The sequence below is a fragment of the Dipteris shenzhenensis genome, chromosome 13, assembly GCF_047967505.1.
Source record: "Dipteris shenzhenensis isolate YYH24624 ecotype China chromosome 13, Dip_SZ_1.0, whole genome shotgun sequence".
NCBI classification, from domain to species: Eukaryota; Viridiplantae; Streptophyta; class Polypodiopsida; order Gleicheniales; family Dipteridaceae; genus Dipteris; species Dipteris shenzhenensis.
This window is the reverse complement of record NC_141608.1, coordinates 15,790,114-15,806,877: the sequence shown is the minus strand read 5'-3', so window position 1 is coordinate 15,806,877 and position 16,764 is coordinate 15,790,114. Positions and strand designations below refer to the sequence as shown.

The 16,764-nt window shown below is 47.3% G+C and overlaps 1 protein-coding gene across 6 annotated transcripts in view; it reads left to right on the top strand.

The window, feature by feature from the left end:
• The window catches only part of LOC147895085 (uncharacterized), a 163,196-nt gene that overhangs the window by 97,771 nt on the left and 48,661 nt on the right, over positions 1-16,764 (top strand). For all 6 annotated transcript variants that reach the window (XM_087383901.1, XM_087383899.1, XM_087383898.1 and 3 more), the window contains 2 exons: positions 10,928-11,155; positions 11,335-11,450. In XM_087383901.1, coding sequence (XP_087240027.1) covers positions 10,928-11,155; positions 11,335-11,450 — 344 coding nt within the window. The remainder of the gene's footprint in view (positions 1-10,927; positions 11,156-11,334; positions 11,451-16,764) is intronic.

Sequence of the window (16,764 nt, the reverse complement as noted above, 5' to 3'; positions counted from 1 at the left end):
AAACGGCTGTGCCCTTGGAATTTGCAAGCCATGAAGCTGCCCAGTATCTGCAAGATGGTCCATATGCAACAATAACGGATGAGTAGCAATGGCATACAGTAGCGAACTAAGAGGGCATCCCTGTCTCACTGAACGGGAGAGCCCTTTTGAATTTTCCAACTCTGAAAGCCAAAAGTGGTGTGAAAACCAGCATCATGTCCTTGACAACCCACTACCAAGTAGACACTGCGCAGTGGCATGAGAATACAACCAGTAAATAACATGGACCAGCCGAGGGCCAAATCCCAATTTATGCATAGTCTGAGAAATAAAATCCCAATGGACAGTATCAAATGCTTTCGCAATGTCCACTTGCAGAATGAGAACATCTTGTTTAGAATATTTGGCATACTCAATTGCAAGCAAAACATTGGAGATATTGTCAGTAATCTGCCTTCTAGGAACAAACCCATACTGCCTGGGATGAAGTCCTGCTTGCAAGATAAATCGAACCCTAAGGACAATCATCTTGGCAATGAGTTTGTAAATGACTGGCATAAGAGATATGGGCCGCCAATCAGCCATTGTCTCACACAACCTTTTTTTGGGAATCAATTTGACAAGGCCATGTTTCCAAGAAGGAGGAAGAGATTGTTCTGCCCAAGCATGATTGATCATAAGAAGAAGAGTGTTCTTGAGATCACCCCAAAATGCACGGAAAAATTCAACAGTCAATCCATCCCAACCAGGAGAGTTGCCTTTATGTAAATGACTCAAAGCATCATCCAATTCATTAAGCATAAATGGCTGCTCCAATGCATGAGCCTGTTCCCGAGACAATATAGGCTGAACATGCATAAGAAATTGAGACCTAGCTGCATTCACTTGCATCGAATAATCAGGCTGAGGAGAAAAGAGATGCTGGAAATGACTAGAGCATTGTGATTCCAATTCTGATTTGGAGGTGGTCCAGGTGCCATCATCTTGCCTGATCCTGCAAATATCCTCCTTTCGCCTATCCACATGCAGGCTTTTAAAGAAGGCCTTGGAAGAGCAACCCTTATGCTTATGCTTGGGCACTGATGACGACATAAGTGTTGCTTTGCTTGCTAAGTATGTCTTCCTTTTGCTTTTCATAAAAGTTTTTGTTTACCTTTTTTCTTCTCTTTCATTTTCTCTTTTATTTTCTTTGTAGATTTTTTATCTTTAGAACAACAAAAATTCTAAATTTGTATGATTGAACTTATTCTAGTCTTACAAAGGTATATATATCCAAAAGGGGTTTCATGCGAGCTCAGATTTGCCACTTCTTTAATTTGCGAAGATCATTTTGATGGATGATATGAACCGCATAAGCGCAAGGGTCCAGTTCAGAGGAGGTGAGCTGCCTATAAGAGCTGATTACATCCATTTGTTGCTTGTGAGATTGAGCCCATTTCAGCTTAAGCCTGAGGTTTTCCATGTGACTCCGTCCATAATCTTTAATAACAGCTTGCAAGTGATGGGCAAGACTGATCCAAGCAAAATCCATGTCCTCCTGAGCATGTAAGAGGAGGGGGCGGACAGCCACTCTCACCATGTGCTGAAATTGTTGATGAAGCAAATAAGCACTATTAATATGGAGTAGACAACGACCAAAAAAAGGCATTTCATCTGTCAATCGTGCTATAGATAATGTCAAGCATACTAGAAAGTGATCAGACAGCAAGAGGGAATGATCAACCCATAATGCACATGTGCATTGTGAAACTAGCTTACTGCTGAGCATGCAACAAATACCATTTGTCAAGTCGAGCCCAGTAATGAGTGAAAGCATTGTGATGGTATGTATAACCCATATCTCTATCCCTTGTTGAGAGCCATAAATCTTCTGCATGCAAGAAAGAAAACATATCCTCCCAATGTCGAAGCTCAGTGGGGATCATGTGAGATCGATGAGTGGTGTTGTCTTGCATGGCAAGTGAGTTATTAAAGTCTCCACACAAAAAAGCATTAGACAACCATGGATATTGCTTGAGGGAGGCCCACATTTGAGCTCTTGTCACAGAAGTTTGAGAGGCATAAACCGATGCTATTTCATAAAGATTGGCATGACAGATGCATCTAATTACCATCCATCAACCCTGGAGGTCATTGTGAGCAGCCGTGGGCTGCATATCATGTTTCACCAGCATGCATACCCCCGAAAAGTGCATTGTACCAGCATAAAAGATGTCATAACCAGCAAAGTGACCTTGCTGGTCAGCCAAGAAGTGTTGATTGTGTTCGTGTAAGGAGATTACATCGGGGTGCATTCTATGTACATAGTGCCAAAAAAGTCTCCACTTATTGATATTGCAAAGACCTTGAACATTGTATGTAATGCAAGTAATTGAAGCACACATAGAAGATATGTACAGTCGAACCTAGAAACATAGTAAAGGTATAAGGTGTCAGGCCTCAGCCATGACATCGACGTCCACCTGGCCTCCTGGATCATTAACTCTATCGTCCTCATCATTGTCACATACAGGAATGCCCTTCTTGAGCACATCAACCCACAGTCGAGAAGTCAGGCTATCAGCAGGGGTAGAGACCTGACCAGGGGTGGAAGTAGAGGCATCCCAGTGCCGAGATTGTAACGGTCGTGGCTTAAGTGCAAATACCTTTTTGGGTTGCTGCGAGGCACCCTGGGGAGAGGCATTAGATTCTGAAATTTTGCCCTTTTCCTTAGCCTTTTGCTTGGCTGGAACATGGACCACACTTTCTTTGGGAAGAACAGATTTAAATGTCACATCACCCAACTTGCTAGGCGTAGCCTTAGGCCCCGGACCATGAGTTGGAGGGGTAGTATTTTCTGGAGCAATAGCCGTAGGTGGGAGCTGATGCAGGACTGCAGGACACTGTGAAGCTAGATGGCCAAACTTATGACAAGTAAAACAAGCACCTGCAAATGCTCCCCATTTCAAGTCAAAATATTTTTCGCCCAAGGGAACATCCTCCACCTCTACCGCAATGGAAGGAGGGGTTGGGTGATCTGTATCCCAAAGAACACAAAACCGATTTCGATTACCCGAAGGACGAGGTGGGCATACAACTTGCCCCAAAGTAGCTGCCAGACTTGGTAACTCAGCCCTCATATAATCCGGAAAATCCACTACCTCAACCCATACAGGGCAGCGATGTTGAATGAGACTGTGATAATCCTTATTTGGCGACCATGGCATGACATGCACCATTTGTCTGCCATAGAATAGAGGGGACATCTCCAATATCTGATGAGGCATCCAAAAAGTGCACTTCATAAAAACCTCGAGAAGCAAAATATACTCCTTCAACAAAGCAACCTCCCAACAAAGCTTGAACCGACTGGGCCACATCATTTGCAGAAGGTAACTTCCTAGGGAAGAAAATGATAACTGCTTGCTGAGAAAACTTCCAAAGAGCAGTAACCAGTGAGGGCAGCTTTAGCTTGTACTTAAGGGCCGGGGGAGGTTTGGCCCACTCCTTCCGGCTCTGGTGGAATTCATCCTTGAGCATGTCAAAAACATAGTGAGCATCTTCAGAGGCTGAAGTAGACAATTCGACTTGCTGTCTTTTGGGGTCCCGGGACAAGTCCTTCCAAGAATAACTTTTAATGTGATCCTCCATGGAGGTAAGTAGGGCAGGATTGATAAAGCGAAAGAAGAGGAGAGCAAACAACCGGGGGGCAATAATGGCCTAAGTCAGGACGAAAGAGGGCAGCAGGGGTTATGCACAATTATGGAACCGGTGAAACACGGCAAAAGGCAAGAAAACAGACGGCAAGATGGGGCGGATAGCAGTGGCTAAAGCAGGCGAGCAGGAGCGGGGCAACGTAGCTGAGCGAAGCTTTTGAAGGTCACGGGGGCAGAGTGGGTAGACTTGATGGGCGCAAGCAGATGCGCGCAGGGTAGATGCACGCGGGCAAATGCGCGCAGGGAAGCAGCAGGCAGACGCGCGTCCAGCAGCGGCAGCTTCGTCTCTCTCCGCGGGCAGCAACAGCAGTTCCGTCGACTCTCACGCACACCTCACGTACACAGGGCAGCAGCTCCGTCGAGTCTCACACACACCTCACATACATAGGGCAACAGCTCCGTCGACTCTCCGTCGTCTCACACACACACACCAAATCACACACACACACTCACTCCCCACTTTATCATTGTATCAAAGCACCAAGTGCTCTTAAGCCCTTGCATCTCACCAAGGCACTAACCCCTCTTTGTGTGAGGCATCTTCATCTCCAATCTTTGGGAGATTTTCGGAGAGAGAGTTTCCATTGAGAGAGAGTCAAGCCCTTTCTGTAGTCAAGGCAAAAGCCCTCTCCTTGAGGCACCTTCACAACTTCTTCAGCTCTTCGTTTAGAGCCCCTTCTTGTCTTTGATTTGCTTTAGAAAACTTGTCATTCTGAGCTGAGGCGAGCATCTAATCAGATGCTTGTCAGTGGACACACAAGCGAGGCCTTTCCTCTCTCTCACTTGGTCCGCCAAGGCTGCCCCCTCGCTCCCTTTCGCTTCATGTTTGTGGTGGAGGATTTGGGCTACTACTTGAGATCGCAGGTGGCGGGCCTCACAGAATTGAGGCTCCAATCGGCTTGGAGGAGGAGTTGCTAGACTCTGAGTTTGCAGATGCCACAGCCTTGTATCTTGAGGACACCACAGCGAGCTTGGAGAGAGTCAGGGGAGCCATGGCTATCTATTGTGAGGCCTCAAGTGCGCGGATTAACTGGACAAAATCCATAGGTTTCTTCATAGGCTCTGAGGAGACACTGAAGATTCGAGACTGGGGGAGCGACTTTGACTTCCACTGGATACCGTGGGGCTAGATAATGAGATACCTTAGATGCCAGGTGAGTATTCATATTAAAGCAGAGCAGTAGATCACCCCGGTCCTGGAGAGTGTTCCGCGCAAGCTTCTCTACTGGAGCCAAACTATCCCTATCCCTAGCAGGCCGTGCCTTAGTGGCAAACCATGCCCTTCTTGCTATAGCCCGGTATATCGCCCCCTGCTGGTTCTTCCACAGAGGGTGCATTGGGCAGCTCCGGCGGTTGGTTCGGAACTTCCTTTGGGCAAGGCTCATATGGCACGCAGAATACTAGAGTCCTAGTCGCTTGGCAGAGAGTGATCATGCCACAGGCATTGGGAGGCTTGGGTATCATTGATCCGGAGATGCAGAGCAGAGCCCTCTTGGGCAAGTTGGTGATGCGCGGCCTCACCCCAGGTGCAGAGCCTTGGAAGCTCCTCTTACAGCAAGGGCTTCTCAGGAACACCCCACACACTGGGGGGCAGTGTCAGAAATCACACAGATGGATGTTCTCAGAGGCTCCCTCACAGGGAAGGGGTTCCTGTTGATGAGGAGCCTCCATAGGGTCTGGCAGAGATGGGCAGGGGGCCTCATTTGCGCTCAGTCCCGTTTCAGAGAGAAGTTCGAGCATCAGTCCCTCGTCTGGCACCCAGAGATCAAGGATCAGAATGGGCGTATGCTCGGGTAGTAGACTTACATTGGTTGGGCATAGTGGGACACAGCTGGCTCCTTTGACAGATGGGGCAGACTACCCATGGAGGTAGAGGCGAGGCTTGGCACCTTAGCACATTTGCGAGGGGTAGGGCAGTGGATGAGGGAGATTGACCTAGCCATCCTTGAGTCCTGGTGGGAGGGACTCCATGTGTGGATGGACAGCAGACGGTTGGGCCATTTCTCTCGGACTGGGGTTCCCTTGAGGATGTTGATGCAGCGGGGCAGCACGCAACTGGGTTTTTTTCGGGTAGGACCTGGAGTCCTTCTTCAGGCACTCACTGAGAGTGACCCAGAGATGGATGGGAGTCTGGTTTTTTTTCACTGGCAAATGATCAGAGTGGTGGGCCATTTGGGGATGGAGTGGCACATTGATCCTCCCAACATCCCATAGAAGGATGTCCCGAGATGGCGCCTCTGGCTTTGCAGTGGGATCCAGGGGAGTGGTTCTGGCCCTCCAGGATCAGCCTTGCCAGGCAAGTGGACGAGGTGCCCTTCTTTTTCTAAACCACACGGATTGGCAGGAGTTTCAGAGGGACTCTTCATCTTGGACCCCTTCGAGGGAGAGGCATTGGGTGGCCCAGAGAGTGCCCCAGGGGATCCGTTTTAGGTTTTGGACGCGGTTACGGTCCAGTTTGCGGCCGAGGAAGATCTACTTCTTTCAGCTGGCAGCCCCGTGGTTGGAGCAGATGCAGGTGGAGGGGCAATGTCACTATTGCTCTGTTGGATGTGTGGAGATGGCGATCCCTCACTGCCTCTGGAGTTGTCGTAGCGCAACGAGGATTTGGATGGGAGCCCTCAGGATCACGACACACTTGCAGAGCCTTTAGAGGGACTAGACCTGGGGGATGGTTTCCTAGTTGAGTGAGGGAGGACACGCGTTCTGGATTGATGAGCTCTCTCCAGCTTACCAGTTACAGGGTCAGAGAACTCAAAGGATAGACCTCCATGAGGCGGTCCCTCCTAAGTGCACGGATTCTCATTCTCCTCAGAGGATAGCGTGTGGCAAGTAGTAGCCAATATCACGGCGTGGAACATTTGGGTTGCTCGTTATAGTCTCGTGATGGGTGAGCATTTGGTTCCACCCTTGGCTACCTTGATCGCCATCTGGCAGGATATCATGTACACCCTGCGCTCCACTTGGGAGCGTGGGACTCCGGACTCTAGGGCGACTGTCGTGCGGCGCGCTCATTTTTGCAAGGCTTGAAGTGCAGGAGTTTTCTATTTATTCACTCCGCGAAGGATTCGTTGGTTGTATAGTCCCCGCCTAGCTGTTAGCCCCTGTACCAAAGATCCCCTAGGCAGTGAGCTTGGTTTCTTTGGAACAGGCTGGTCTTCTTCTTTCAACCTTTTTTCCGGTTTTTCCCATACTCAGCACCTTTGGGCCTACTGTTTTGTATCAGTTACTTAAGCATTAATAGGAGGTTCCTTTCTTTGGGGGGGGGGGATGTGATCCAATGTAGCATGATCTGCCCCAGAAACCTCCATAGCTTTGAATCCCTCACACTCCACAAACTGGCTAACATGGGTGTCAAGTACTGAATGCATAAGTCTTGGACATAACATGTCCATTCATGATGGACTGTAGTTTTCCAAACTCATGGGATCCCCTTCCTTGTGGATTGGGACAATAAAAAAGGGAGAAGCAGCAACATCAGTTATAGACTAAGAATGAGATTTGAGGTCACTGTCACTATCTCTTCACAAGGATGTTTTCAGATCCCTATCTAGCTTCTTGTCCTAACCAGATCAGAGATGTGTGGTGACCTTCATCCATGGGGCCGTCCGAAACTAGAAGCATTTGCTTAGGATACCAGCATGTACAGCTAGACTCCACTCTATACTATGATCACTGAGTTTTCCTAGCTAGACAGCACCAACTAGCAGGATTCAGGGAGAAGAAGACAGCGGGCTCAAGGACCAGACCAGAGCAAGAGACACAGTAGATTCGCCGACAGGTTGAGGCACAGATCAAACTAGGGAACCTTCCCTCCATGCTCACCAGATCAGAGACGGCCAATGGGAGTGACAATGGCATTTTTTTGATGCATGCCATAGTTAAGAGACCGTAGTGTATCACATACAGATAGCCACTGGTGCTCTATCACAGGATCCATGCCACCATAGCCTCATACATCATCAATCTCCTCTTAAGCTTGACCCCTGCGCCAACCTCCAAAATGATCATCACAGTGCCACTAGTTCCCATCTTCTCCATGAGCTCAAAGATTTCTCTTTGTGTATTGGTGTATTCTTATTTTATACTCGTCATGGGTGTTGATGCCTGCTTAGAGGCTCCACCCCTTCACCTCTTTGTATTTGGTTCTTTGAGTTGCATAGACCCTTTGGTCTTTTGAAGACTTTTGACTTTTGATTAACTCTCTCCTTTTCCTCCTTTCAGTATAGCTTGGATGCCTCGTTCCTCCAGATGCTGTAAGACGAGATCAACTGTATCATATGGTTGGATCTACTCCATCTCTAGACATCACAGACTTGGGGTGGGAACCAGGAGCTCCCCACCAAGGTCTAGTTCTATCATGATAAATTCCTGAGAGTATCATAGGATGGAGTGATTACTAGGCCCCATTTTCTGGAGAACAGATGGGTCTCACACGCACTGAGGATTGCCATCGGATTGATGCGGGTCTCATCCAATCAACTGAGGATTGAGGCAAGGAGAGCCACAGGTACACCTAGAGAGCAGTGGATTTGGAGGCTATGCACATTGGCAGAGGTGGAGATAAAGGAGCCTTCCTATGCACTTGCCCGGTCTACTATGAGATCTCAAGATGGTACCGCAGTCTCTTTCAGGAGGGACATGGGTTCGGGCCACTCTCCTGGCTGATCACTTCCATGACCAAGCCTGTGTTGGCCTTTATTTGATGGAGGTGTGGCAACATGGAGAGACCTTATTACAGCAGATCGAGGTGACACTACCACGGGAGACAGATCGAGTACAACGACATGTCACTGACTTCTATGCCTTCGAGTCATCCATGAGGGCAGCATGGATCAACAGGGGAAGATGGCATGGAGTGGTGCAGCCACATCGACAAGGACCACGAGCGATGCAGAGGGTGACCAGAGCACGCACAATAGAGGTCCATCCCATCATTGATCTACTCAGAGGAAATCGTCCGAGCCGAGGTGTCAGTAGTGATATGACCTACCAGATACAAAGATCATAGAGACCACGCCCCTTGCCACTGCAAGAGAGAGCTTGACAGACACATTTATGACATATTCAATCTCATCAAAGAACGGAATGTATCTTCTATAAGAAAGCTGGTCTGTACAAGTAGGTCAGTCTAACTTAGGCTCAGAGAATATTGATGGGATCCTAATCTTCTGAAGTGTGCTAGAAGCTTGCTCCATAATACAAGTGTTTCTTTCTATATTGATCGCTGAATTTCCAACAACTATGAGTGGTACTATTGTCTTTTCCAAGAGAAGTTTTGATTTGGGCCACTTTCACGTAAGTTTATGTTGAAGCGTTTAGATCACTTTCGAGCCCAAGCTCACATAGGGTTTAGGAAGGTGGACAATGATGACCTCCTAGCATGTGGAGTCGTCAAAAACATAGGAAATAGGTTCCTATCCTAGGAAATGACCTTTATTTTCTTTCTACGGGATGTACAAATAGAAGAGGAGGCCTCGACCTCAAGCCCTAACCTTGCCCTTGACCTTTCCGACGCTCTTATTTTTGTAGATGAGCCCAACATCTACAATGAAGAGCGATAAAGAAGCCGAGGAGCAGGAAGCTGTGTTGGCCCTAAAAGTGCTCCAGAGATGATTCACATTCATGACCAAGTGTGCATTGGTCTCTATCTGATCGAGATGTGGCGACATAGAGAGACCTTATTGCATCATATCAAACACAGGGGGTGACAGTGCCACGGGAGACAGAGATAGATGGAGCTCAACGACATGTCACATATTTCTATGCATTCGAGTCAGCTCCAGGACATAGTGGACTAGAGGAGGAGGAGATAGCTGACATGAGGGCAGCATGGATTAGTGGGATGAGATGACGAGGAGTGGTGGAGCCAAAGACACTGAGACCTCGCACGATGCAGCGGCTGACCAAAGCATGCACGATGGAGGTTCAGCCCATTTTAGCTCTACTCAAAGGGGGCTGTTCGATCCAAGGCATTACTCTTGATATGGCCCACTGTATACAAAGATCACAGAGACAGTGCCCCATGCCACAAAGAAAGATGACCCATAGAGACAGTTCTCCATTGCCCTCTCCCACGTTGTGGCTTTAGCTCTCTTCTCTCTCATCACTTTCTTGACAGAGAAAATGCTCATTGCTAGGTCAAGGACAAAGAAATGAAGCTCGTGTATTAATAAGCTTTAATATGTGTAACAAACTTCATCAAAAATGTATGAGGTCAAGGTATAATCATGTTCTTTCATTTTGATGGGAACATGAGAACATATCGCATGGGTTCGCTCTTTACTTACTTGTCTATGCAAGTTTCTAGTTTATGATGTGGCAATCAAATAACAATTAGGTAGAGTATCATAGCTATAGTCCCGAGAAATGCATTCAGCTATGAATAGTCTATTTGTTGCATGGATGAAGGTTGGTGTCTGCCTTCCTCGATGGGTGGATTAAAGTTTTGCAGATTGCTAACTAGCTTATTAGGATCATTCCATAAAGTAGCAACTTTGTAATGTATATCTATATGCACGTGCGCGCGCACACACACTTTTTTTTTGTAATATCCAGTGCAGTATATTTATATGTTCATAAATTTACAAGATGGGAAGTCTCCGAAATGGAGAGGATCCCAAAGATCAGAAACATAAAAAGAAAAGCTCTATGCAAGAAGTATCCATATCACCCTCATGGCAGGCATCATATAAGGATTGCCGCAATGAGGCTCGGAAAGATTCATATGACTTATGAATCTGTCGACCTAAGTATGCCAAATTATGCTCACTCCAGATTGTCCGAAGAGTCCAATATCTCACCCAAGAGTGAAATAGTGAGTACTGAGACGAAGACAGAAACACACACACACGTTTATGCACATGTACAGCATGCATGCATGTGCATGCATCTGTGTGGGTGTGCACGCGGATGCACGTGTGTGTGTGTCTTTCTGTCTGTATTATTCATTTATTTATCTATATCTTAATATTTAGTAGTTTATGATAAACCTGATCATCATAACTACTCTTAAATGTTGCAAGACTTTTTATCTGGCCATTGAAGACTGTAGACACTAGCCTTCACCCATCTGTTATTCATGAATTAATGCATTTCCTGGGTTTATACATATCACAACCTCCCCCTAGTTCTTATCGCTTCATGACGTCATAAAGCATACATGTATGTTTTGCAGGCCTTTATAGAGACTAGTCCATTGTGCCAAGGTGCCCTACTGTCTGCTAACAAATTATGTCGCTTCTACCCCTGAACAGGGTCCTCACAGGCTATTTATACCCTCTGGAGGTGGACCCGTTGGTGGTGCCAAAGCTTTAGGATTTACTGATCAGAATGCAGAAAAATCTGGGGGATTTGTGGACATTGCACCTGCTGAGATGGCAAGACCCTCAGCTATTCGCACTGTAATCGCAGCAGATTTTGATAATGATGGATATGAGGAATTGTTTTTTAATAACATGGGGGACAATCGTTTTTTTCGACAGGTGACAGAAACTTTCCTTGAGTTCATGTTGATTCTTCATTGCAAAACTGTAACGTCTTTCAGGTCATTAAATATGGGATACAATGGCATGATAGGCTCCATGATGTAGTCTCCAATGCCTGAAATTGTAGTGGATTGTACTCCTGTACAGATTCCTATTATGACACTCTTTTAATGCAGAATGGTGCAGGCTGTTGGGTTGAAAGTGACATTGGGGATGCATTAGAGCCAAATGGATTAGGAACGGGAGCTGCAGTTGCAGACATTGATAATGATGGACGCCTCGAGCTGCTTGTGTGAGACCCTCTTATTGTGCTTAATATAGGGTTTGGATTACTGCATCATTGATTATGATGGGTTCAAGTAGCTCCTTTCCTGATGAGAATCACTTAAAGAAAGGATTTTACAGTAGCAGGTGATTTTAGCCCCTTCTTTTTTCATGCTTTAACATGGAGAACTTATAAGACTTTTAGTTACCTGCCAGTGTAACTCATACATCGAGAATTGGAACTACGGTCTGGCCTTAGAACTTGCAAGAAGTCCAACACACCCAATGACTGGCTTGTGGAAAGCTTATGAAGCCTCAGTCTATACAATGAACAGCACCCATGAGGGTCAAACATCTGCCATCGTGTGTTACAATCCTTATTCCATCCTTTTCCTAGGAACAGAAACAGCTTTGATAATGAGATTGGGCATTTTCCCTTTTTTTTTGTGGGCAAAACTCTGGTGGACATTGTTGACTGAATCTGGTTCAATTTTAAAGTTCTAATACAAGCAAGACTACAGCTAAAAAGTAATGAAGGATTGGACAGCTGTCTGAACAAAGCATGAGAGTTTTACAAAGTTTGGCAATTTGTACATGCTGAAGTGTGCCTGGAAATAGGCTCTCCAGTTGTAAAAGTGACGCATGTCCTCTAGCCTGTTGGGCTTGGGTTGCCAGTTTCATAGTAAGCTTTGTGCTGTGAAGACATGACCCTTGTAGACGTATGATCCAAACCGGCTCCCTTGTATGAGGGCGTGAGTTTTTGGGCTTGCATGTGGGCTAGCAGGCAGGGCCTTGGGTTGCCAAGTGTGTAAGGGCCCCTAGGAATTAAGGCCTTGGGGGTGACTTAGTGGTTTGGACCAAGAAGGGGGCAAAGTACCCTTAGGTTTCAAAGTTGGGTCATTGGTATGGTTCTTAAAGGAGCCCCACTAGAGGGGGCTACGGGAAAATGGAAGAGGGTGCCACATGGCACCCTCCAAATTCAAACCCCCTTACATGTGAGGAGAGGGTGGCCAAGTGGGCACACAAGGTGATTGTGCAGGTGGTAAGGCTTTGACAAGTACTTCTATGACTCAAGATCAAGGGAAAAGGCCTTGATTAGCGCTCTTCTAGGGATACGCAAGGGATAAGGCTTGATAAGCACTCCTGTGAAAGATTAGAGCCGGACTTTGAGGCAAGTGAACACATAGAAGGCAGCTTCACCAGAGGTTTCAAAGTTTTTGGCAGATATCTTGTTTCGTGTAGAAATATACTCTTGGTTCCTCAAGAGATATCATTCAGGCCGAGTTTGGTGCTTCTCCACTCCAGCTAGATGCAGCCTTTCAGACCATCACATATCTACATCGGGTTAGATAATATGGGGACTGCACATCAAGGAGATAGAGGTTGCCATGGTTGGCTCTCGATCCCTCCATGAGGTTGGCAGCAGAGGGAGACGAGCAAGGCCGGTATGCACGGACTCACAGATGGTTTGTGAGACTAGGGTTTCACATCGATAGGATACCTTCTTTTCAGTACAGTTTGGATGCCCCTTCGGTACTCCCACCCACCATCCCAATCGGGCCACACACCATGCTCGTTTAGTAGCTCCACCCTTACTATGATTTGTATCAGGTTTTCTTTCAGTCTCATAGACCCATCGGTCTTTCGAAGACTCTAATAAAATTTCTTTCTTTCTTTCTTTTATCTGAGATGGTCCCCAAAAGAGAGGACTTGTAAAGCACTGCTACTTCTCCGGACCCTTGTACTCCTCCTGTGTCTCGTGTCTCATCTTTGTAAGCAAACTCTCAAGTCTATCCGTTGACTACCGGTAGAGGACGCTCTGGCACTGATGTGTCTCTGTATAGAAGACTATGTCACAACATGTATAAGATTCCGAGAAGTTTCTTGGTTTTGACCGTAAGGTACCATTATAGTTCCAAATGGTATAGGATAGGGTCTCAGATGTCTGAGTCCCATAGACCCCGTCCCCATAAGTGGGAGGGAGGCCATGTGCGCGATGGAGACTTGTAAGGAGTCACGCATCCCGTACCATTACCCACTTCCCATCCTTGCATGCTTGATCTCGCTTCTGTATCAAAGTGCGTCTCTCCTCTACCTATAGGGGTGAGAGCCTCATCCCATGGAGATAGATGGTTGCGCCCTACGCATCACAGAATCGTATGATGAGGGGCTGCTCTCGGTTGGGGTCTCTCCCCACTCGCCAAGCCCTCTCGATCCGGTGCTCGGCTACGCCTAGAGTAGTGACCACAAGTGTAGTGGCATCACTCATCAATGTGCTCTCGGTGCGTGGGATGCCGCCAACTCTGATGTTAAGAGCCTTACCGGCTCTTTGCTGATGCTCCATGAGAGTGGCTGAAACAGTTGCTTTCGTACTGGTGTACTCCCTGGGACTATATGGATGGTGGGGAACTCTTCCCAGAACTGCGAAAGCCCTGTCTGAGCTCCTGGATGAGACCACCCTGCTCCTGAATAATGTGGGCCTGATCCCAGTAGAATGCGGGACAGATGGTTGAGGTATGGATGAGATTATCCCAGTAGGATACATGAGAGATGGCTGATTGAGAGGGAGGGGCGAGAAGAAGATCGAGTAGTGTGGGTGTGTGTCTCACCTTCGATGTGGATGACAAAGGTAGTGAATCTTATTGAGAATTTGTGGCAGAAGAGGATGTCGTGGGTGTTACTAGAGATATAACTGTAGATGTTGATGAAGCTGAAGTAGATCCCTTTGATGTAGATGTAGTTGGACAGCTGAAGTAGACCCCATCGATGTAGCTGTAGCTAAGGCTGAGATGGATCTCGCTGATGTACGACTCTTATGAACCGCCCTGCTATCTACCCGAATTCGCTCCGGTTGAAGCGTTTATTGACGTCCTCAAGTTTTAACTGTACCTGCTCATGAGTTTTTTGGGTTTTTCTTTCTTGAGTTTTTCTTTCTCTTTGTCATTGTCTTTCTCTCTCTCCCCTTTCCCTATTGCTGGTACTGACTCCTATTGTCTTGTTCCGCAAGTGAGATGGATATCTACGTGGGCCAAAACCTTAAACCTTATGAGGGAACCTCCCATTGGTGGCCTGGGCAGACAACAAATGGCTTGAGAGAGGAGAAGGGCTGCAAATGGCACGAGGCGGTAGAGGCAGTGTGAAGGGTCTAGAAGCTTGCTAAAGAGCGGACAGGCTGAGAGGGTGCCTGAGGTGGTGTAGCTAGGCTGTCGGGGTCGGCGTGAGTTGGTTGTAGGCGGAGGGCTGGCGTAGATAGGCGTGGGTTGGTGGGGCTGGTGTAGACTAGCTTAGGTAGGGTAGGTATGCGGGTGGTGAGAGAGAGCGTAGAGGCAGTTGAGGGGGATGAGTGGCGGTGAGGTTGAGCGACTTGCAGCGAGGCTGAGCAGAGGGGCTTAGCTGAGAGGAGGGTCGGGTGGGGGGCCTAGCTGGGTGGAGGGTCGGGTAAGGGGGCTGAGCGATGGCAAGGCGGAGCGGGGGGTCAGGTTAGGGGGGGCTGGCTGAGCGATGGCGAGGCTGAGTGGAGGGTCAGGGGTGAGGGGGTGGCTGAGTGGAGGGTCGGGTGAGGGGCCGAACGATGGATAGAAAGAAAGAAGGAAAGAAAGTTTATTAAAGTCTTCGGAAGACCAATGGGTCTATGAGACTATGAGAATCTTGATACAAACAAACTATGAGTGTGGAGCTACTAAACGAGCATGCACACCAATGCAAAATGCAAAAAGCTAGTGCTAAGTACTACATAGTCATGTCAGAGTGATCGACTACACATCAGTATCATCATCATCGTCATCAGCAGTAGCAATTCGTCGAGGTGGATGAGATGGTGGGAGCATGAAATCGGTGATAGAGTGTTGTCTGTTGCTCAAGGGCGTGGTCTAGTGTCGTCTGCTGGTCATACCTCTGCGTCTAACAAGGGCTACATTGACCCCTATCGGTCGAGCTCCGACTCTGAACAGAGAGGAGATATCCCCAAGTGTAATATGTGTGTCAATCCTCTGTCTGATCTATCGTGTCAATAGCGCTGGATCTCGGTCATGTCAAGGCCTCATAGTGTGGGGGTCCACCTGCTCTGGCTAGAAGAACTCCGTGATCGAGCTCTGAGAGTGGTCTACCAAGGAGGAGGTTTGCTTCTATCTCTGTGATCGAAGTAGACGCTCGCGATGCCTGACTACCTCATGGATGAAAGCCGCCAAGCATCTCTGGTCTGGATAAGAGAGAAACTGGGACAACACCCCAGAATTCTCTCTAAAGAGGTAGTAGAAGTGTCCTCGGATCTCATAGTAAATTGGGCACCTGAAAATGAAGTGCTCCTCCAACTCAACCTCCCATGTGTCACATAATGTGCATGTGTGGCTCTCTCGAGGTAGACCCTTTGCCCTGCCACTCTCAATGCACAGTCTATGTGAAGAGACCTGAAACTGCCCAATAGAAATCCTCAGTGAGTGGGGCAAATGGGGTTTATTTGCAGGGGCCTGTTTTGAGTGCAAAAAGTTTGGACACATGGCTTTACAATGTCCAATGAATCAACATAAAATGCCTCGTGCCACTTTGCCAGTTCACATGCCTACTAAAGATGCTCCTACTCCAATTGCCAACAAAAATAAAAGCAGTAGACAGCCTTCTGGGAGTCAGGATAAAGGCAAAGCTCCAGTGGCTCCCAATGGGAATCTCACTTCACATTCACCTCCTGCTATTCAATCCTCGACCAAAGGACAACAACCTTCAACTGATGGCTGGCAAAGTCCAAGAAAAGTTATTTCTGCTCGAAGAATTCCACCCCCCCGCACTTGGAATGGTGCATCTTCTAGCTGAAATACCCCAGAGATAAATACAGGAATTGGGATTACATGGGCTGCAGTAACAGCCATCAGAACACTCTTCCTTGAAGAAGAGGTTGCTGCTTTGCTGTCTACTTCTCAGGCGGCTACTTCTTCTCAGGGGCGAGGCCTCGACCCTGAGATAGAAATGCAAGGCTGACCTCATAAATTTTGCTGCTGTACATAGTTGTTACATTACTATAAATACCTGTATATATGACTGCTCACATCAAATGTTTTACACTCAATGTCCAGGGCATGTGTGACAGTATGAAATGGAAATCTGTGTGGCTGTACATCAACAGATTTCAACCTGACATAGTGGCATTACAAGAACACAACCAACATATTTATGCAGGCAAGACAGGACACTACTGTGGATATGATATTTTCTATGCTGGGGAGCACTCTTTCTCAGGGGTTGTCCTTCTGATCAAACATGAGCTTCAAACAGTCATTGCTTTAAATGACAACAAAGGCAGATGGTCAAGGCAATGGTTACTAAAGCAGCTCATTGTCTTTCCTCTAGCA